At 37.5% G+C, this 23,792-nt stretch overlaps 1 protein-coding gene across 1 annotated transcript in view; it reads left to right on the top strand.

The window, feature by feature from the left end:
• SANBR (SANT and BTB domain regulator of CSR) overlaps window positions 1-13,401 on the top strand; it is a 62,004-nt gene extending 48,603 nt beyond the window's left edge. Inside the window, exons 15-20 of the mRNA XM_022597248.3 lie at window positions 6,545-6,636; window positions 7,889-7,917; window positions 7,996-8,069; window positions 8,553-8,641; window positions 10,505-10,596; window positions 11,485-13,401. Coding sequence (XP_022452956.2) covers window positions 6,545-6,636; window positions 7,889-7,917; window positions 7,996-8,069; window positions 8,553-8,641; window positions 10,505-10,596; window positions 11,485-11,521 — 413 coding nt within the window. The 3' untranslated portion in view covers window positions 11,522-13,401. The remainder of the gene's footprint in view (window positions 1-6,544; window positions 6,637-7,888; window positions 7,918-7,995; window positions 8,070-8,552; window positions 8,642-10,504; window positions 10,597-11,484) is intronic.
• The last annotated feature ends 10,391 nt before the right edge of the window (window positions 13,402-23,792 follow it).

Raw genomic sequence — 23,792 nt, 5'->3', positions numbered from 1 at the left:
AGCCTAAGAGACCTCTGGGACAACATTAAACGCAACAACATTCTCATTATAGGGGTCCCAGAAGGAGAAGAGAGAGAGAAAGGACCTGAGAAAATATTTGAAGAGATTATGGTCGAAAACTTCCCTAACATGGGAAAGGAAATAGCCACCCAAGTCCAGGAAGTGCAGAGAGTACCATACAGAATAAACCCAAGGATAAACACGCCAAGACACATAGTAATCAAATTGGCAAAAATTAAAGACAAAGAAAAATTATTGAAAACAACAAGGGAAATACGACAAATAGCATACAAGGGAACTCGCATAAGGTTAACAGCTGATTTCTCAGCAGAAACTCTACAAGCCAGAAGGGAGAGGCATGACATATTTAAAGTGATGAAAGGGAAGAACCTACAACCAAGATTACTCTACCCAGCAAGGATCTCATTCAGATTCGATGGAGAAATCAAAAGCTTTACAGACAAGCAAAAGCTAAGAGAATTGAGCACCACCAAACCAGTTCTACAACAAATGCTAAAGGAACTTCTCTAAGTGGGAAACACAAGAGAAAAAAAAGACCTACAAAAACAGACCCAAAACAATTAAGAAAATGGTAATAGGAACACACATATCAATAATTACCTTAACCCTGAATGGATTAAATGCTCCAACCAAAAGATACAGGCCCACTGAATGGATACAAAAACAAGACCCGTATATATGCTGTCTACAAGAGACCCACTTCAGACCTAGGGACACATACAGACTGAAAGTGAGGGGTTGGAAAAAGTTATTGCATGCAAATGGAAATCAAAAGAAAGCTGGAGTAGCAATACTCATATCAGATGAAATAGACTTTAAAATAAAGAATGTTACAAGAGACAAGGAAGGACACTACATAATGATCAAGGGATCAATCCAAGAAGAAGACATAACAATTATAAATATATATGGTCCCAACATAAGAGCACCTCAATACATAAGGCAACTGCTAACAGCTATAAAAGAGGAAATGGACAGTAACACAACAATAGTGAGGGACTTAAACACCTCACTTACACCAACGGACAGATCATCCAAACAGAAGATTACTAAGGAAAGACAAGCTTTAAATGACACAATAGACCAGATATATTTAATTGATATTTATAGGACATTCCATCCAAAAACAGCAGATTACACTTTCTTCTCAAGTGCACATGGAACATTCTCCAGGATAGATCACATCTTGGGTCACAAATCAAGCCTCAGTAAATTTAAGAAAATTGTAATTATATCAAGCATCTTTTGTGACCACAACGCTATGAGATCAGAAGTCAATTACACAGAAACGTAAAAAATACAAACACATGGAGGCTTAACAATACATTACTAAATAACCAAGAGATCACTGAAGAAATCAAAGAGGAAATCAAAAATACCTAGAGACAAATGACAATGAAAACACAACGATCCAAAACCTATGGGATGCAGTTCTAAGAGAGAAGTTTATAGCAATACAAGCCTACCTCAAGAAAGAAGAACAACCTCAAATAAACAATCTAACCTTACACCTAAAGGAACTAGAGAAAGAAGAACAAACAAAACCCAAAGTTAGTAGAATGAAAGAAATCATAAAGATCAGAGCAGAAATAAATGAAATAGAAACAAAGAAAACAATAGCAAAGATCAATAAAACTTCTCAAAGCTGGTTCTTTGAGAAGATAAACAAAATTGATAAACCCTTAGCCAAACTCATCAAGAAAAAGAGGGAGGGGCTTCCCTGGTGGCGCAGTGGTTAAGAATCCGCCTTCCAATGCAGGGGACATGGGTTCAAGCCCTGGTCAGGGAAGATCCCACATGCCTCAGAGCACTAAGCCCGTGCACCAAAACTACTGAGCCTGCGCTCTAGAGCCCGCGAGCCACAACTACTGAAGCCTGTGTGCCACAACTACTGAAGCCCACGCGCCTAGAGCCTGTGCTCCGCAACAAGAGAAGCCACTGCAATGAGAAGCCTGTGCACCACAACAAAGAGTAGCCCCCACTCTCAGCAACCAGAGAAAACCCTCATGCAGTGAAGACCCAAAGCAGCCAAAAATTAAATAAATGAATAATTAAATAAAAAATAAAAAAAGAAGAGGGAGAGGGCTCAAATCAATAAAATTAGAAATGTAAAAGGAGAAGTTACAACAGACACCGCAGAAATACAAAGCATCCTAAGAGACTACTACAAGCAACTCTATGCCAATAAAATGGACAACCTGGAAGAAATGGACAAATTCTTAGAAAGGTATAACCTTCCAAGACTGAATCAGGAAGAAATAGAAAATACGAACAGACCAATCACAAGTAATGAAATTGAAACTGTGATTAAAAATCTTCCAACAAACAAAAGTCCAGGACCAGATGGCTTCACAGGTGAATTCTATCAAACATTTAGAGAAGAGCTAACACCCATCCTTCTCAAACTCTTCCAAACAATTGCAGAGGAAGGAACACTCCCAAACTCGTTCTATGAGGCCACCATTACCCTGATACCAAAACCAGACAAAGATACTACAAAAAAAGAAAATTACAGACCAATATTACTGATGAATATAGATGTAAAGATCCTCAACAAAATACTAGCAAGCAGAAATGAACAACACGTTAAAAGGATCATACACCGTGATCAAGTGGGATTTATCCCAGGGATGCAAGGATTCTTCAATATACGGAAATCAATCAATGTGATACACCATATTAACAATTGAAGAATAAAAAACATATGATCATCAAAATAAAAAACTTTTAAATATTAACAAATAAAATCCAGTAAAAAAAAAAAGGTTAATATATCAAGTAATTGACCAAGTAATGTTTATATCAGGAATGCAAATTTGGTTTTACATTTGGAAATACATTTCACCATATTAACAAAATAAAGGAGAAAATCCATATCATCATCTAAAAAAAATTTATTAATTTATTTTTGGCGGTGTTGGGTCTTTGTTGCTGCTCACGGGCTTTCTGTAATTGCGGTGAGCAGGGGCTACTCTTCTTTGTGGTTCACGGGCTTCTCCTTGTGGTGGCTTCTCTTGTTGCAGAGCATGGGCTCTAGGCACGCAGGCTTCAGTAGTTGCAGCACGTGGGCTCAGTAGTTGTGGCTCCTGAGCTCTAGAGCACAGGCTCAGTAGTTGTGGCGCACGGGCTTAGTTGCTCCACGGCATGCGGGATCTTCCTGGACCAGGACTCGAACATGTGTCCCCTGCATTGGCAGGTGGATTCTCAACCACTGCGCCACCAGGGAAACCCCTTGCTTTTTTTAAAAAATTTATTTATTTATTTATTTTTGGCTGCTTTGGGTCTTCGTTGCTGCACACGGGCTTTCTCTAGTTGTGGCGAGTGGGGACTGCTCTTTATTGCAGTGCGCGGGCTTCTCATTGTGGTGGCTTCTCTTGTTGCAGAGCACGGGCTCCAGGCACACGGGCTTCAGTAGTTGTGGCACGCGGGCTCAGTAGTTGTGGCTCATGGGCTCTATAGCGCAGGCTCAGTAGTTGTGGCACACGGGCTTAGTTGCTCCGCAGCATGTGGGATCTTCTCGGAGCAGGGCTCGAACCAGTGTCCCCTGCACTGGCAGGCAGATTCTTAACCACTGCGCCACCAGGGAAGTCCCTGCTTTTGTTTTTGAAGTACAGTTTTCTTGATATATAATTCTTCGTTAATAACACTTTTTTCTTTTTGCACTTTAAATATGTTGTTTCAATGTCTTCTGGCCTTGATTGTTTCTGATGAGAAGTCAGTCATTGTGATAAAATTTGTCTCATATATCTCAATATTTTTCCTTGTTTTTTACAGAGGCTAAAATTTCCAGTGGTGGTAGTTTTCATTCTTGTCTTGTTCTTTATTCAATGATAATGCCTTTAGTGTTTAACCATTAAACATAATATTGGCCAGAGTTAAAAAATAAACAAATAAATATGTCATTTCAATGTCTTCTGGCCTCCATTGTTTCTGATGAGAAGTCAGTCATTGTGATAAAATTGTTCCCCTCTGTATGTAATGTGCACTTTTAATCATGCTGCTTTCCAAATTTTCTTTTTATCTTTAACTTTTAGAAGCTTAACTATGATATGCCTAGATGTGACTTTCTTTGAGTTTATCTTACTTGGGATTTGTTGACCTTCTTGGATCTGTAAATTAATGTTGTCTTACAATCTTTATTCTTTAAGTATTTTTTTTGCCCCTTTCTCTCACTCGTTTTCTGGAGCTCCAGTACACCTATGACCTTTTGTTAACTTCACATTCACTGATTCATTTTTCTGCCATTTCACATTTTCTCTTGAACCCATCTGGTACATTTTTTCATTTCAATTATTGTGCCTTTCAGCTCTAGAATTTCCCCCTGTTTCTTTTATACTTTACGTTTCTCTGTTGAGATTCTCTATGTGCTTACTCAATACTACCATTTTTCCTTTGAACATATGTATAATAGTTGCTTTGAAGTTATTGTCTCCTAAGTCCAACATGCTGGCCCTCTCAGAATCAGTTGCTATTGACTGTTTCTTTTCTGGGTGTTTTCTGACTGTTTCTTTTCTTTTCACTTTCTTTATCTCATAACTTTTCAGTGAAAACTGGACATCGTAGATTATCTTTGTGCAGCTCTGAAATCTCTTTTGTTCTTCTGAGAATTGTTGGGATTTTTGTTCTAGTAAGCAATTAACCTGCTGGACCCAAACTGCAAAATCTGTCTCCTGGCTGGTATGCAGTGGATGGTGTTTTTCATAGGTTTTTTGGCTGCTGACTGCTACTGCGTTAGCCTGCCCCCACCCCACCCCCGGGGGCCACACCAGCCTGTGTAGTTTAGTGGTCAGACAAGGATTTGGACAGAATTTATATTCAGATTTGGGGGCTTACCTGCTGAGTGGTTTCCTTGCTTTTTGGGTTCCCTCCTAGATTCCTACTTGTTTTTCCAGTTCCCAAGTCTGACCTCTGATACCTCAAGACTACAAGACTCTCAGAAGCTCAAGCTAAAGGCAGTTTGGGGAAATCATTCAGTCAAGAGGCACAAGAAACTCCCACATCTTGCAAAGAACAGTTCTGTCTTGCAAGGATCAACACCCCACCCTGGTTTCTGCTTGCCTTTTTAGCGGGGCTTCCTAGGGTCTCCCATATACCTGCAGAGTTTAACACTCAGCTAGGAATTGGGCATAGTTTATACTCACATTTTAGACCTCAAGTCTCTTTCTTGCTTCCATATTTTCCCCTTTAAATTTCCAGCTTCTTGGGGATTCCCTGGTAGTCCAATGGTTAGGACTCTGTGCTTCCACTGCAGGGAGCATGGGTTCAATCCCTGGTCAGGGAACTAAGGTCCCACAAGCCACGTGGCACGGCCAAAAAAAAAAATTCCAGCTTCTCTGTTGCTTCGAACTTTATCATCTTCTCTCTAGAACTCAAGGCTGTAATTTTCCTCCCTGAACTGGGGAGGTGGGGAAGTGCCCTCAGACAAGAAAGTCACAAACTCACAGCTCTTAGCTCTTGCATCTTTCAAACGTAAACACTGAACTTTCTGTCTTCCTTTGACTATTCCCCAGTCCCTGCAGATGGTTGTTTATAATATTTTTGTTCTGTTTTTAGGGAAGGAATTATCCAGCCTTTTCACATTGCCATTATCATATGTCCCACCCTATCATGGCTTCTAGAAATTTTATAACGCTTAAATCTCCCACTTTAACAAAGAGACACGTCAGGGACTCAGGGCTTGCCAGCAGGCAAATAAATCTATCCAGATTATTGATGTTGTTTTGTCTTTATTCTGTTCTCTTCAAAATTAGCTTCTATGTAGCACATTTTACAGGTTTTTCATTTATGGTAGTGATAAAGTTTCCCTTTTAAGATAGAGCAAAAAGTGTGAAGGCGGTGTACAAATAATTGATATTTGGGAAACAGTGTTCTAATGTGCTATTCTTAACCTTCAAACATTGTTTTTAGAGAAATACTTCTTTCCCCTCCTTTTTGCCCCTCTCCTTTCTCCGCTAAACTGTCAGCCAGAGTAAAGCAGAATACTGACTGCAGGAATGCCTTAGTTTCAAATATACCTTGTCCCAGATCTGGTTCTTCACAAGATCATTTATGTTCTACCTTCATAGCCCACCTCCTGCATGAACAAAAGACATTTTAAAGATTTTTTGTGAGCTCTTCTCTCCTCCCATTCTCAAATTGTGTTTTTCTGGGTTATAGTTATTTTTTATAAAAAAATTTGGAATTAGGAGGTGTGACTCCACTGGCAAATTAGATTCAGAGAAAGAAATATGAATAATTTCCCCAACATTTTTCTGTATTTAATTTCACTGACACTTGGAATTCATTGCCCTCATTTTTTTCCGCAAAGATTTTCACCAAGTAGAAAGAAGAAAAGTAATTAAAATGAACCTCTGTAAAGCAGTTTTAGTTTGATTTCTCCATATAGTTACTTTTTATCCCAAGGTAATTTGTTAGTTTTTAAAAACAATGTTTTATTTTTCAGTGGTTTTATTGTTTGAATGTGACAAGTGCATGGGAAACGTATATGGGACTTATGCTCATAACATTGACCTTCTGTTATCAGGGAAAAAGGAGAAGCCAAAGAAATTCACTAAACAACCAAAAAAGCAGATGTCTTCACCCTGTGGTCAGAAGAAAGAAAAGGCATTGGAGAAGGTAACACTAAATTATCTATTACTATTCTAAAGTTCATATTGAGAAATAAGCAGGTACAGCCAGGAAAAATTTGAAAAAGAAGAGTAATGAATGCCACAGTGGAATGCTAGCAGTGTAAAAATGAGTGAAGAATCACTATAAAGACTGAGATTAAAGATCTCTAAGGTATATTGACACATGAAAAAAGGAAAGTGAGTTTGGGGGAGAGAAATTAGGGGTTTGGGATTAGCATATACAAACTACTACTATATATAAAATAGATAAACAACAAGGTCCTACTGTATAGCACAGGGAACTATATTTAATGTCTTATAATAAACTATAATGGAAGAGAATGTGAAAAAGAATATATATATATATACACACACATATATATATATATATATAACTGAATCACTTTACACCGGAAACTAATACAACATTGTAAAGTAACTATACTTCAATAAAAAGAAAAAAAGAAAAAATGAAAAGTGCAGAGCAGTATGTATAGTGGCATATTATGCTACCATTTTTGTAGAATAGATGAAGGAATATATATGAATTTTCTTGTATATCCATAAAATATCTGTGGAAAGCTATACAAGAAATTGATAAAATTAGTTACCCCTAAGGAAGGGAACTGAATGTCTGGGGGACAGAGGCTTTTTAATATATGCGCTGTTTGTACTTCTTGAATTTTGAACCAGTATTACTTGTTCAAAAAATAAGTAGCCTTTAAATTTTTAAAATAAATATTTTATGACCTTTTAAAATTATTCTTATTCCCCCGTGCCTTCAAAGGAAGGAGTAAAAAGCCAGGTAGGAATAAGAGAACAGTATAACTACAGTTAGCTAAAAGAGAAACTATAGATTCTAAAAATGTGTGAAAAGCTGGGGTTCAAACAAGTTCCACACAATATATGTTGGATGGGTTGTACGTTCATCTCCATATTAAGGACCACAGGCACAGAATGAGTGAATTCTAAAAGATTGCATAGAGGTGGGGGGCTTCCAGGTCAGACAAATAAAACTGGGTTCAAATTCTAGGTCTGTTTCTCTGTGGAAAGTTTCTTAACTTCTCTGAAGCTATTTATTATGGAGGTAATAATAGCACCTATCTCACATGGTAGTTGCAAGGCTTCAGTGAAAGAATGCTTGTAACGCTCTTGGTACAGTATCTTGCACCCAATAAATGTAAACTCTTTATATTACCTATAACGCTAATCAATAAATATGTTCTAATTGGACCTTAATGTTGTCTACTTTTTTTTAGTCAACTTCTAGAGATGTGTCTCCTTTCATGTGAGTATTGCTCCTTAATCCAGTCAGATGTTCACTGTAAAAGCATCAGTGCTGATTTTTGTTTAATTTTTTCAATAGTGTGAGTATGCAGAAGAATAAGTGGGATGCCACAAGATCCTTGAGATTCAACCAAGATGCACAAAGAGAAGATGGTAAGTTTTATTATTTGTGTAGTGTACAAATTAGGTCTAAATAGCAATGATAGGAATCTTTTATTTTATGAAGTATGCTGAATAGCTTTAAAGATTCCAACTGGAATAAGGCCCAGAATTAGCACATTCCCTTAGGCATCAACCAGAGTTTCATTACTAGACAATCCCAGTAGATAATATGTTGTTTTATGTATCTGTCATTTTGAGGCCTCTCAGGCTGACTTTCATCCGCTACTTCCACTCTCAAGAAGGCTGAATATGTCTTAGGCTGATTTACAGAATATTAAAAGCAGCACAGTTATCTGTATATGAGCCATTTTGCCACTTGCAGCCTAAAATCCTTCAAAGATAAATAGGTGTATGTGTCTATAAATAATATCCAATGATATTTTCATAAACTCTTGATGATTGCAATCTTCTTTAAGAAATAAAAGTAATAAAACATCCTCATAAAAAGTAAGGTTTATTAATTTTTACCTTCAGATCAACGGCGGATGTCTGAAATTACAGGGCACCTAATAAAGATGAGATTGGGTGATCTGGACCGAGTCAAGTCAAAGGAAGCAAAAGAAGTAAGAATTATGTACGCGTGTACTGTGCTTGCTTGGATTTGCCTTCCTACTTTATTTTCATCATAAGTATAAAGATGCTTTATAATTTTAAAAGAGTAAATTTTTTATGTATTTTTATATTCTGTACCAGTTAGCCAGTTTGTTCACATAAGTTTTTCACCACCTCTTACAGTCCATAGGTCCTCTCTATAACACACATAGTAAAGTACGTTGTTACTGAAAGTGTAATGTCCAACCAAGAGCAGATTAACTGTCCAGAGGGTGACCCCTGGAAGTTGCTAATTTTCATCAACTCTGCATGCAGTGCTTAGACATTATCTTTAAAATAAGATGTTATCTTGATGAAAATGATCACAAGAAATACCTTACTCTTACTGAATTACATGTTAGTCATAACATTATGTATCATCATTAGTACCAGTATTATGTATTCACAGTAACACTTGCCCCTAATTCTTTTATTTAAAAATTTACTTCCCTACAAGAACAAAACACAGGAAAAAAAATCTTTATCACCATGGGTTAGGCAAATATTTCTTAGCTACCACACCAAAAGCATTATCCATAAAAGAAAAAAATTGGCACATTGGACTTCATCAAAATTTAAAACTTCTTTTTGAAAGGCATTAATAAGAGAATGAAAAGACAAGCCATAAACTATGAGAATATATGTGTAAAATATTTATCTGGTAAAGGATTTATATCCAAAATATATAAAGAATTCTCAAAACTCAATAATAAAATAAACAACCCAATGACAATAAGTGGGCAAAAGATTAATCATACACTTCAGAAAGAAGGGATACAGGTGGCAAATAAGCACAGGAAAAGATGCAACATCATTAGTCATTAGGGAAATGTAAATTAACACCTCAGCAAGATAGCACTATACACCCACTAGAATGTCTAAAAAAGTTCAGTTTTTTTTTTTTTTTGGCTGCATTGGGTCTTCGTTGCTGCGCGCAGGCTTTCTCTATTTGTGTCGAGCGGGGGCTCTTCTTCGTTGTGGTGTGCGGGCTTCTCATTGCAGTGGCTTCTCTTGTCTGGAGCACAGGCTGTAGGTGTGCGGGCTTCAGTAGTTGTGGCTTGAGGGCTCTAGAGTGCAGGCAAGCTCAGTAGTTGTGGCACACGGGCTTAGTTGCTCTGCGGCTAAGAAAGTTTTTTAAATATGCTGGCAAGAATATAGAGCAACTGGAACTCTCGTATATAGCTAGTAAGGATGCAAAAGGGAATGCCTACTTGGGAAAACAGTTTAGCTGTTTCTTATAGCATTAAGTGTTTACTCACCATACAGATCATTTCACACATATCTTTACAGTGGCTTTATTTAGAGTTGCCAAGAGCTAAAAACAACCCAAATGTCCTTTACATGATAAATGAGTAAGACTGTAGAATAGATAAAAAGAATGAGCTATTGGTACATGCTGCAACATAGATGAATATCCTACACGTTATGCTAAGCAAAAGGAGCCAGATTCAGAAGGCTACAGACTGTATGATTCTATTTATATAATGTTCTGGTAAATGCAAAAGTATAGGGACATAAAACAAGTCAGTGGTTGCCAGGAATTGGTAGTGTCAAATCGTTGGACTTAAAAGGGGCACAAGGGGATTTTCTTGGGGTATTTGAACTGTTTTATGTCTCCATTATGAGTGGTTACACAACTATATGCATTTGTCAAAACTCAGAACAGTGCACTAAAATGGGTGAATTTTACTTATATAAAATTGTAACTCAGAGCCTGAATTTAAAAAATCAAAATAAAATTACTTCTAAGTTAAAAAGTAATGCCATTTCAATAAAGCAGAGCTTCTATTGGTTCCTTAAAGATAATAACTTAATTTTTCTCCTTTACTGTGCAGTTTGCAGGAGGTATTTATTCCAGGATCGAAGCACAAATCAAGGCCTCAGTGCCAGTCAGTGCACGGCAAAGCAGCTCGGAGAAAAACACAAGGTGAATCCGCATAAATGAATCCAGAATGCCACTAGCTTCGAAGTGATTTTTTTTTTTTTGTAAAAAGCACATGAACACTAGAAGCACATAATTTGAGTTTGGTTTTATTTTGTTTCGGGGATTTGATCATCCAGACATTAATTAGAACCAGATTTTTAACTTAAAAGTTAAGACTTGAAGAGGTCATGATCACAAAATTTAATGAAAGTATACTTTTTTTAAAGTTTTCTGTTTATTGAGTCAGCTCTGTTCTGAGCCAACTGCTGATAAAAATGTAAGCTATAGTGTGAATTAGCAGGATTTTTATACTATTTGTAGATAATATATTACTACTTTATATAAATCATTGAAACCTTTCTTGTTTCTTGTTCTATCTCTCTTAATAAAGTCTAATTTGTATGTTCTGTGTCACTTTACAGCACAGATTTTCTTTGAAAGATTAACAGTTACTGAGATTTGATTATTAATACTACAGATCCAAATGCCTTATCTGCAATTCCGAAATCCAGAAAGCTCAGAAAGCCAAAAGCTTTTTGCATACATTTGTGGCAACTCAAGCCTGACCTGAGCTACTGTGGTACTATTTATAGTTTTTATTTATTCCACTTATTGTAAATGTTCATTTGTTTCACTGAAGAAGTATTAATGTGTTTGGTTGTGGGGCACTGCTCCAGATTCATAATATACAATATATGTACATATTATTTCCCCGAAATTAAAAAAATATCTGAATTCCAAAATAAATCTCCAAGAATTTTTGAAAATGGATTATGGAGCTACATGAAGTTTCATTAAACTTTGACACTGTCAAGCAAACATGACCTAAAGCAGTGGCAGCTTATTGTTTTAGAAGCACCTCTGACCTTCTTTTCTGTTTAAAAAATCTAGGTCTAAAAGTCGTTTTGGTCAAGGTCGGCCTGCGTAAAGCACCTTAAAATAGAAGAAGACAGAAGACTCACCTCTGGACATCTGAAATTGCTCATCACTTCTTGAAGGTCTTCAGAACGATGACTTCTAAATGTTTTAAGTTATTTATTAATTATTCTTGCAAGCCACATAAATCGTAGTGCTAAGAGAAATATATAGTTAGGTCTTATGAAATCTAATTGTAAATATGAAACTTCTTAAATCTAATTTTCCTTTGGTGTGATGCTAGGCTATGTAGAACATTAGTATTTACAAATTTGCATAGTTAAGGCTCCTAGTATTTGTTATCCTTTATTTATTTGAAAGAGACGAGGTCTAAACTCTCAAGTAGCTAAGAGTTTTTTAAGACCTTAAAAATTAGGGGAACACAGCTGGTAGTGGTATGGTACATGTGCACTAATTATAGTATGTCTTTTGGGCTGTAAATCTTGGGATAGCACTGAGAACTGCAATTTGTGTGATGAAATTTCCAGTGATGCTAATTTTAAGTTTGCATGATTATTAAGGAGTTACAGATCTCAAGACTGCATTAAATAAATTTTCAAGATGAAGTAGTTCTTGTGTTGGGCAGAAGCCTTAATTTTTTTCAGCATTATTCCATAGAAAGCACAATGTTAATCCAACTCTTTTTTTTTTTTTAGTTGTGTTTTTTTGTTGTTGGTTTGGTTTTTTTTTAGTTTTTAGTACTTATTGGTCATCTGAGCTGGAATTACTGATTATTACCTCTTTCTTCTGTGAAGCTAGTGCCATTCTGAATTTGTTAAAATAAGCATTGATAATTTTAAGGCTAGTAAATCATTTCAGTTGTATGAGACGCCCACTGTACAGTTCTCAGGGCACTAAAACTCAACCATATTTCTATAGCCATTCGAATAGCCCCTTAAAACAGTTATAATTAGTTATTACTTTAGAGATGTCTAGAAGGAAAGATTCCCAAATACATTTGATGGATGAAAAATTGCATATATTTAAGAAAAATCAAAATCAAATTCTATTCTATAGATCATGTTTTAATTTTCTAACCAAGCAGAAAGAGTGCTCAGGGAAAATTTGTTCCAAACCATAAGCATATAAAAATTATGCGTTTGGAAATTACTTGTATGTAGGTCTCTGAAAAACTTTAAGATGCACTGTTTCTATTTTTAGTCTTCCTTTGCCTTATAATTGAAATTTCTTCAGATTAGAGAACAGACTTTAATAGTGTATGACAGAACAGCAATTTCTGTTGAAATGTCCAGGTGTTACACTCAGTTTAGACGTACAGAAATCATTATTTTTAATGAGTGTTTTAGTTGGTAAATGAAGCTAGATTTTATTTGATGTTATACGTATGGCTTTGCCAAGATTTTTGAACTTCTCTTTGGAAATTTTGTTGCAGTCGGTATATTTTTCAATTGTTTGATATTTTTGAAACAGATTATAAAATTTTTATTTTCAGAAGAAAATGTTTTATACTACATGATCTGTACGCCCTGTTAAATACCAGCGTCTTGTTTAGTTTACTCTGATCAAAAGGATTTAGGTTTGTACATGTTCTACAGTGCTGTGACGGTCACAATTAAAAGAGGAAAATATGCTCATTTGATTTTTAACTGATGGTAGCAAGGCAAATTACTTCTCCCCTGGGGGGACTGTACTGCTGAATTTTTACAAACAGAATTTATCAGAATTTGATTTTCTTCAGAATGTGCTTTTAATTTTGTGGATGTCTGTAATTCATAGCACAGGTACCACAAACATTTTAATCAAACTCGTAATAGCATTTGTTTTGCCAAATACTTTGAGATTTTATCTTCCATTAATTCTGAATTCACATTTATTTAATTGAAATAAACATTAATGACAAAAGTTGTTTGCAAAGTCCCCTGATCTGAATCATTCCATCTTCTCAAAAATGTTCGGATGGGCTCTAGATCACAGGTTTTCATGGAAGAGGTGAACTTTGTAAATTTTAAGGTTGTTTTAAAAGAGATTATCCTGGTAAAGGTTCAGCAAAACGTTTAAGGGTAAAATACTTCAGAAAAGATAATTTGGTAACAGTGCTGATTCCATACTGTTGGACCATTTTGTTATTGTCCTTCTTCAGAACACTCAGCCAGGTATTGTGAGATATGCTAAGTGCTTTGGAAGCAGAGGCTGAAGCCCTATCACGCTAATCTGCCAAAGGCAAATCTTAGTATAAAAACAAACAAACAAACAAAAACCCTTTTATCTCCAGTACCTCGAATTAATTCTTCAACCCTCAACTATTCCTTAAAGAACTATTATGAACCTCACCTTTTCACACGGCTCAGTTAAAAGGCACTGGGGATACCTAGCCATAAATTGTAGTGCTAAGAGAAATATATAGTTAGGTCTTATGAAATCTAATTGTAAATATGAAACTTCTTAAACCTAATTTTCCTTTGGTGTGATGCTAGGCTATGTAGAAAATTAGTATTTACAAATTTGCATAGTTAAGGCTCCTAGTATTTGTTATCCTTTATTTATTTGAAAGAGAAGAGGTCTAAACTCTCAAGTAGCTAAGAGGCTTTTAAGACCTTAAAAATTAGGGGAACACAGCTGGTAGTGGTATGGTACATGTGCACTAATTATAGTATGTCTTTGGGCTGTAAATCTTGGGATAGCAGTGAGTCCAATTCTTTTTTAAAATTTATTTATTTATTTATTTTTGGCTGCGTTGGGTCTTCGTTGCTGCACGCGGGCTTTCTCTATTTGTGGCAAGCGGGGGTTACTCTTCGTTGCGGTGCAGTGGCTTCTCTTTGTTGCGGAGCACAAGCTCTAGGCACGCAGGCTCAGTAGTTGTGGCTCACGGGCTCAGTAGTTGTGACGTGCGGACTCTAGAGCGCAGGCTCAGTATTTGTGGTACACGGGCTTCGTTGCTTTGCAGCATGTGGGATCTTCCCTGACCAGGGCTCGAACCTGTGTCTTCTACATTGGCAGGTGGATTCTTAACCACTGTGCCACCAGGGAAGTCCCTAGCCAGTCCAATTCTAATTGGCTAACTCTCTCATTTAAAGCTGATCTATTGGGGAGGGTGATATGGGGATAATATTATTTCCACTTTTATAGGACTGTTGCGGGGGCAGGGTAAATGATTTAGAGATCTAAAACAATTAGCACAATATTTTCTGGCTAATCGTAAGGCCTCCAGAAATGTTAACTATTATTATTGTTGCACTGTGGGATCTTAGTTCCCTGACCAGGGATTAAACCCAGGCCCTTCGCAGTGAGAGGGTGGAGTCCTAACCACTGGACCACCAGGGAATTCCCTGTTATTTTAATATTTGGGAAGTGCCCTTAAAAGTCTTTAAGATGGGAGATTGATATCCCTCTTCCTATAACTTGAGTTGCTAAGACTGATGTGTGTTTGTTTAATGCAAGAAAGAAAAGAGGCACATAATAGTTCAGTGGTTGCTGTGGCATCATTTGTTACTTTGTTATACTAAACCTTTTGCCTCATTTAAGCAGTGTAAACAGGATTTGTAGGAAGAGGTAGGAAAACTGTTTCCTGCTGTGTGGTGGTGAGTGACCTGTGCTGTCTTCAAAGAGGTTTACTGAAGGAGAGAGTGAGGCTGCAGCATGGTCTTATAGCAGCTCTCCTTCCAAGATTATCTTTCCTTGAGAAAACGTAGCTAGTTTCGCTTTTACTACTTGTCTATGACAAGAGTAGTTCTTATCAAACTGTAGAAGAGTGGGTGCTAAATTAGTAGCTGCTGAGAATGCTGCTAGCTCTCTTAAGGTGCCTTATCTCCTTCAGTCTCACAATAAACCCCCAAATCGGGTATTATCCCCATTTTATAGGTGGAGAAGAAAGTTCAGGGAGCTAAAGTAATCCGCACACTGGGATTGAAGTCTAGGTCTGTCAGCACATTCCAACACCTTGAAACAATTTTACCTTGGATTACCTGAAACATTTTCTCTTAGAGTGCTTCCTGGCTCACTGGCAGCTCCTTCAAACTGAAAACAAGTGATCCCAGCTCACTCCCTGTGGTTCTAGCCTTGTTTATCCAAGTGCCCACTTGAGATTTGTCTTTGGAATATCAGTAGGTGTTTCCAACTTAACGTAATAAAAGCAGGACTTGTGTTATGTCTCCCCAACGCACCACCAACTCCCTGCTCGTTCAGTAAATGACACTACTGCCCACTCAAGTGCACAAGCCGAATGTTTAGAAATTCCTCATTATTCCTCTTTTTCCTTCACTCCCCACATCCAATTCATCGGCAAGTCTGATATAAAACCTACATCCATTTGCTTCTCTCCATCGCCATAATCCATCACTCCAAGTTATTAACATCCCCAAGCCTCCTAAGTGATTCCAGCTCCCACTCTAACCTCTGTTATTCACAAAGCAACTACAGTAATTTTGATACGTGAATCAGATCACATCACACTCCAGTAGCACCTCATCAAACCTAGAATAAAATCCAGCTTCCATTGCCCGGGTTTACAAAGTCCCACACAGCCTAGCCCCTGGCTGCCTCTCAGTCTCCTTTCCCCTCTTGCTACTACATTCCAGTCACATGGCCTACCTGCTCCTCCAATAAGTAAGCTCATTCCCACCATTTAGTTCCTTCACATTACTGTTCCCACTGTCTAGAAGCCTCCTTATTATAATTCAGATTTTAGGTTAGATGTCATTTCCTCACAGGAGGCATTTCCATGTACCCAATCTAAGGTAGCTGCCCAAGTCACTCTCATTACATCATTATAGTTTATTTCTGTACAAATCACAAATCTGACATTATTACATCATTATTTTTTTCTTTTTTTCTTTAAGTCTTTATTGAATTTGTTACAATATTGCTTCTGTTTTATGTTTTGGTTTTTTGGCCCCTAGGCATGTGGGATCCCGACCAGGGATTGAACCCGCACCCCCTGCACTGGAAGGCAAAGTCTTAAGCACTGGACCACCAGGGAAACCCCTTCTTTCTTTCTTTTTTGTCTATTGGTTTGCAATTTGTCTTCCATGCCAGAAAATGAAATGCATCCAAATAGGAAAAGAAGTAGGGCTTCCCTGGTGGCACAGTGGTTAAGAATCTGCCTGCCAATTCAGGGGACACGGGTTCAAGCCCTGGTCCGGGAAGATCCCACATGCCGCGGAGTAACTAAGCCTGTGTGCCACAAGTACTGAGCCTGCGCTCTAGAGCCCGCAAGCCACAACTACTGAAGCCTGTGCACCTAGAGCCCGTGCTCCGCAACAAGAGAAGCCACTGCAATGAGAAGCCCGCGCACCGCGACAAAGAGTAGCCCCACTCACCGCAACTAGAGAAAGCCCGTGCGCAGCAACAAAGACCCAGCGCAGCCAAAAATAAATAAATAAAATAAATTAAAAAAAAAAAAAGTAAAACCATATCTATTCACAGATGACATGATCTTGTATATAGAAAATCCCAAGAAATCCACTAAAAAACTATTAGAACATATAATTAAGTTCAAGATTTCAGGATATACAATCAACATACAAAAATCAATTTATTTCTATATACTAGCAATGAAAAATATGAATATGAAATTTTTAAAAATTCCCTTTACAATAGCATCAAAAAGAATAAAATACTTAAGAATAAATTTCACAAAAGAAGTGTAAAATGTGTACTCTGAAAACTACAAGATATCATTGAAAGAAATTAAAGAAGATCTAAATAAATGGGAAGATTATCCCATGTTCATGGATCAGAACAATTAATATTGTTAAGATGGCAATACCCCTCAACTTGATCTACAGATTCACCACAGTTCCTGTCAGATTTCCAGCTGGCTTCATTGTAGAAACTGACAAACCAATCCTAAAATTCATATGGAAACTCAAGGGACCCAGAACTGCCAAAACAATTTTGAAAAAGAACAAAGGGTTCACACTTTCTGATTTCAACTCTTACTACAAAGGTGCAGTAGTCAAGGCAGTGTAGTATAGTACTAGCATATGGATAGACATACAGATCAATGAAACAGAATTGAGAGTCCAGAAATAAACCCATCTATTTATGGCCAACTGATTTTCAACAATAGTGCCAAGACCATTCAATGGGAAAAGAATAGCCTTTTCTACAAATGGTGCTGGGAGAATGATAGCTTCATGCAAAGGAGTGAAGTTAGACCCCATCTCACACTATATATAAAAAAATTGATTCAAAATGGATCTAAGACCTAATTGTAAAAGCAAACTGTAAAACTCTTAGAGGAAAACACAGGGGTAAATCTTTACAAACCTTGGATTTAGCAATGGATACTTAGATAAGACACTAAAAGCACAAGCAACAAAAGGAAAGATAGATAAACTGGACTTTACCAAGATTAAAAACATTTGTGTTTCAGTAGACACAATCACGAAAGTGAAAAGACAGCCTATAGAATGGGAGAAAATATTTACAAATCACATATCTGATAAGGGACTTATATCCAGAATTTATAAAGAACTCTTACAACTCAAAATTTTAAAAAGACAACCCAGTTTTTTAAATAGTAAAGGATTTGAATAGACATTTCTCCAAAGAAGATGGCCATTTGGCCAAAACCACTTGAAAAGATGCTCAGCATCATTAGCCATGAGGGAAATGCAAATGAAAACCACGAGTTACCACTTCATACCCAGTAGAATAGCTATCACCAAAAAGCCACCTAATAATGTTGCCAGGAATGTGGCAAAATTGGAATCCTCATGAACTCCTGGTGAGAATGTAAAATGGAGCAGCTATTTTGCACTTTGCAAAGCAGTCTGGAAGTTCCTCAAAAGAAATTAAACATAGAGTTACCATTTATCTACCAATTTACCCTAACAGGTATATCATTTTCTATTTAGTCTCTTCTTGTGTTTACCTATATGCACATATCCATGCACAGAACAGTATTATCTGCTCTTTTTTTTCCAGATGGAGAAACTGAGTCCCAGACATGGCAACTTGTCTAAGAGAAACAGAAAAGAATGACCTGAGCAATGTGCCCTTGATGATGGTATTGCTATGTTAAACAAGTTAACACATGCATGTAAAGCAATTAGAACAGTGCCTGACATATGTAAGTGCTCAAAAACTGTAAAATATTATTAGACCATTATTATTTAGAAGTAACTATGTGCTCATTCCCACTTTTGGCCTTGCCTCATGCTGTTCTCCCATCTAGGTTGCTCTCTTGCTTTGCTACCTATTGAAGTTTTCCCCTTGCTCCAGGTCCCTGCTCAAATCTCACCTTCTCCATGAATCTGCTGACCTCTCTCTTCTTGAATCGTGTTGCATTCACAACGTTTCCACAGTTTAGCAGTCAGATGTTCTCACTGCTTTTGTTGTTGTTATTGACCTTGACTCCCCAACCAACTCTTATGCTGTATTAGTAAAATTATATATGAAACAAACAACAGTGTTCACATTTGTTAATTTTGAGTGGTAGGTTGTTTAGACTATGCTTGTCTGTAGTTAATATATTTTCCCAAATTAAAGAAAAAAATTGAGGACTTCCCTGGTGGTCCAGTGGTTAAGACTTCGCCTTCCAATGCAGGGGGTAGGGTTCGATCTCTGGTCAGGGAGGTAAGATCCCACATGCCTCACGGCCAAAAACCAAAACATAAAACAGAAGCAATATTGTAACAAATTCAAGAAAGACTTTAAAAATGGTCCACATCAAAAAATCTTTAAAAAAAAAAAAATTTGAGCCAACCAGAAGCTATTGACCATTGAAATTATGAGACTCTCAGAGACTTCCCTAGTGGTCCAGTGGTTTAAGACTCCACGCTTCCACTGCAGCAGGCACGGGTTTGATTCCTGGTCGGGGAACTAAGATCCCACATGCCGGTGAGAATTTCAAAAAAAATTAAGAAAAAGTGAAACTTCGGCAAGAAACGTAGGCAACTGTCAGAATTATTTTACATCAAGAACAAATACTTGAGGGGGGATTTCTAAAGTGCATTTTTCATTTCTAATGTTAAGTAGTTGTATACTCAGGGAAGAAACATGACTTTTTCCCAGTAAGTGATGTGCAATAGCTGAATATTTGTTAAATGACATCTAGCTTTGTCCAACAAATCAGTGTAAGTCTCTCTGACAGTGGTTCTGGAGTGGGCCTAGGTTAGTAGTTTTTTAAAGGTCACCAGGTGACTCTATTGCAGACACGTTGAGAACCATACTGCTATGTGACATGATATCTTTAAATGACTAATACTGTAAAACCTCAGTCAGAGTTGTGTTCAGGAGCATAAAAAGAAATCAGGAAAGCATAGATTCTGACATCAGAGTGCTGACACAAGGTGGCGCTAAAAGCTCAAGGAAACCATAGTTTAAATTAAATCACGTTAAGCTTCATGCTTGCTTAGTCTTCCTTACCAAGTGTGCATACGCATATTGTTTGTAGAAGGAAACAGAATATTGGGGAGAGAGCTGATAAGAGGAATTTTAGCTAATAAGGAATCCTAGAAGGCAAATGAGAAAAAGGTAGAAAAGCAGAAAAACAAAACGAGAAACACCACTTAAAAGATCAAACTTAAATATGACGCCCTTCTTCAATGCCAGAATTGTTCTCATAGCCATGCTTCTGTATGTTTATTCTAAAGATTTTATATGCATTTAGAAGTCTCTAATAGTTCTGAAAAATTGAGAGGAAAAATGTTTAAAAAATCAAAATATAAGTGATGGGAAATGAATTAATGCAAATTCTTAAATATAGAATAATGAACTGTTTCTCCTTTTAATAAATATATTAACTTAGCATAATTATGTCTTCTAAATGAGTAAGTTGAGGTCCAAAATATCTAGCCTGCGAAACTCTGCACTGTCCTCGCTGCAGTTATCTGAAGACTTGCCACCCTGTTCCTCCTAGCCAGCTGGGCAGAGACACAAAGACACAGAGAAGCATTAGACAGGTTTACACCAATATGTTAATAGAGGTCATTTCAGGGATGGAGCAGGTAAGGCAGAATTATAGATGCTCTTTCTTTTCATTGTTGTTTGCCTATGTTTTCTTTTTAATTATTAAATATTTCAACTAGACAGAAAAGTACAGAGGATAATACAACAGACATTCAGGTACCTACCACCCAGCATTTTAACATAATAATATGATATATATATATTTTTTTAAGAAATGAAGCATTTCAAATACCCTCACCCAATATAGATAACACTGCTTCTAGCTCTTCCTTTCCCAGAAGTAAACACTTCTCTGAAATTTGATGTTTATTATGCCCATGCATGTTGTGATACTTTTACTACATATACTATGTATCCATAACATAATATACTATTTAAACTTTATATAGTGAACTTATCTCCTTATATGATTTTTTATACTCTAAATTATGGTTTTGAGATTTATACATTTTGAGACAGATAGCTTCTGTTTATTTATTTTAGCTATAGTCATCTATTCTATGAATCTACAAAAATGTATATATCTATTTCCTGTCAGTGGGCATTGAGTTTATTTTCAGTTTTTCTCTTAAAATAATGCTGCAATAAAAACTTTCCATCATTGTCCTTGTGCATATATGAGTTGCACAAATTGCCTAAAAGTTTCCAAACTTTTCTCCAGAGTTGCTGTACCAGCTTGGCCTCCTGCTAGCAGTATGTGAGAGTCCCTGTTGTTCAGCTTCCTCACCAACAATGAAGGTTGTATCATCAGGATGACTAAATTAAGCCACAATAACCAAGAACCACCAGTGACTTAATTCAAAGGTTTGTTTCTTGCTGCAAGTGCAGTGCAAGTAAACAGTGAAGGGCCGTTTGTCACAGTCACTCAGGGACCTGGGCTGAGAGGATCCATCCTGACACATGCTTCTGAGAGGCAGGGAGAAAGAACTAAAGGGCTCGCACTCTGGCTGTGAAAGTTTCTGCACAGAAGTGACAGACATCACTTCTGCTCACATTTAATTGGCCAAAACAAGACGTGATCACCTCAAAGCATCCCCATGCCTACCTTTAGGGTCTGAATGTTTGTGAATGGTTACCAAGGTACTGATAGACTTTAATTTTTATTAGTCTAATGAGTATGAAATGGTGACTTGCTATTTTTATTTATATGCTCCTGATTATTACTGAGGTTGAGCATATATTCAGGTGTTTATTGCCCAAGTGTGTTTAGTCCTTTGAAAATTGCCTGTTGATATCCTTTGCCCATTTTTCTATTGGGTTTTAAAAATCTCATTTTGTAGGATATGTTTATAATCTGGCTACTAATCCTTTATTGATTCTATGCACTATAAATATCTTCTTCCAGACTGTGGCATTGCTTTCCACTTTGTTTAAGGTGCCTTTGTTTGTGGAATTTAACTTTAATGTAGTCATATATGACAGTTTTTTCCCTTATGGTTAGTACTTTCTGAGTTTCATTTAAGAAATCCTTTCTTATTTGAATATTTACACCAATATTTACTTTCAAAAGTTTTAAAGTTTTGGGACTTCCCAGTTGGCACAGTGGTTAGGAATCCGCCTGCCAATGCAGGGGACACAGGTTCAAGCCCTGGTCCGGGAAGATCTCACATGCCGTGGAGCAAGTATGCCCATGTGCCACAACTGCTGAGCCTGCGCTCTAGAGCCTGCGAGCCACAACTACTGAGCCCACATGCCACAACTACTGAAGCCCGCACACCTAGAGCCCGTGCTCTGCAACAAGAGAAGCCACTGCAATGAGAAGCCCGTGCACCGCAATGAAGAGTAGCCCCCACTCACCGCAACTAGAGAAAGCCCGCACGCAGCAATGAAGACCCAACACAGCCAAAAATAAATTTAAAAATTTTTTTAAACTTTGAAAGTTTTGCCTTTTCACACTTAGAACTTTAATCTATCTGGTATTGACTTCATGTGTGATACAAAGTGGGGATCTGATTCTTTTTTCTTTTTTTAATATTTATTTTATTTATTTGGTTGCACCGGGTCTTAGTTGTGGCTCGCAGGCTCCTTACTTGCGGCTCACAGGCTCCTTTGTTGTGGCACATGGGCTCCTTAGTTGCAGCAGGCAGTTTCCTTTAGTTGTGGCTCACGGGCTCCTTAGTTGTGGCATGCATGTGGGATCCAGTTCCCCAACCAGGGATTGAACCCTAGTTGATCCATTGGGAGCACAGAGTCTTAACCACTGCACCACCAGTGAGGTCCCGGGATCTGATTCTTTTTTTTTTCCATTTAAATATAAAATGATTTCGGCTTCATTCATACTTTCTTCCCTGACTTATAATGCTGCCTGTCATGTAGTATCATGTTTCCATTTATGTATAAGCTTTTCTGGGATCCTTAGTTTGTTCCATTGGTTTTTGTCTAATCCTGTGCTAGAACTACACCGTCTTAATTACTACAGCTTTCTTTTTTTAACTTTTTTTTTTTTTTAATTTCTTTTTGGCTGCGTTTGTTGCTGCACACAGGCTTTCTCTAGTTGCAGCGAGCCGGGGCTACTCTTCATTGCGGTGCGCATGCTTCTCATTGGGGTGGCTTCTTTTGTTGTGGTGCATGGGCTCAGTAGTTGTGGTGCACGGGCTTAGTTGCTCCACGGCATGTGGGATCTTCCTGGACTAGGGATCGAACCCGTGTTCGATCTCTTCATTGTGGTGCACAGGCTTCTCATTGCAGTGGCTTCTCTTGTTGTGGAGCACGGCTCTAGGCACGCGGGCTTCAGTAGTTGTGGCATGTGGACTCAGTAGTTGTGGCTCACAAGCTCTAGAGCACAGGCTCAGTAGTTGTGGCACGCAGACTTAGTTGTTCCACGGCATGTGGGATCTTCCCGGACCAGGGCTCGAACCCGTGTCCCCTGCATTGGCAGGGGAATTCTTAACCACTGCGCCACCAGGGAAGTCCCTTATTTTTTAAAAATAGTTTACCTGGTTTAAAAATTAAAGACTATAAAAAGATTGCATGTCAGGAAATGGAAACCATACTAGGTGTTTCAATAGATGGGTGTTAATATTAGAAATTGGTTAGGGACTTCACTGGTTGTCCAATGGTTAGGACTGCACACTTCCACTGCAGGGGGCACAGGTTTGATCCCTGGTCTGGGAAGTAAGATCCTGCAAGCCGCTCAGCCAAAAAAAAAAAAGAAATTGATTAAACAGGCAATGGAGGATTTAAAAAATGAAAAGAGGACATTGAGGTACTAGAGTAATTGCGGGTATAGCCACCACCTTTAAGGCTGAGGAAACAAAGTGAAGAAGTTTCCTATTTATCATTTATACTTTTACTTGGTAAATGGTGTCTTTTGGCCATTCAGAGTTTTTATGTTTAGCTACTCAAATTTACCAATCTAATCTTTCATGACTTTAGATTTTGAGTCACATGTAGAAAGGTCTTTCACATTT

Source organism: Delphinapterus leucas, chromosome 13 (genome assembly GCF_059928025.1).
Source record: "Delphinapterus leucas isolate spDelLeu-1000000601 "Yukka" chromosome 13, BTC_Dleu_Yukka2, whole genome shotgun sequence".
Taxonomy (NCBI): domain Eukaryota; kingdom Metazoa; phylum Chordata; class Mammalia; order Artiodactyla; family Monodontidae; genus Delphinapterus; species Delphinapterus leucas.
The sequence above is the reverse complement of the archived record's forward strand: the minus strand, read 5'-3'. Positions and strand labels throughout refer to the sequence as shown.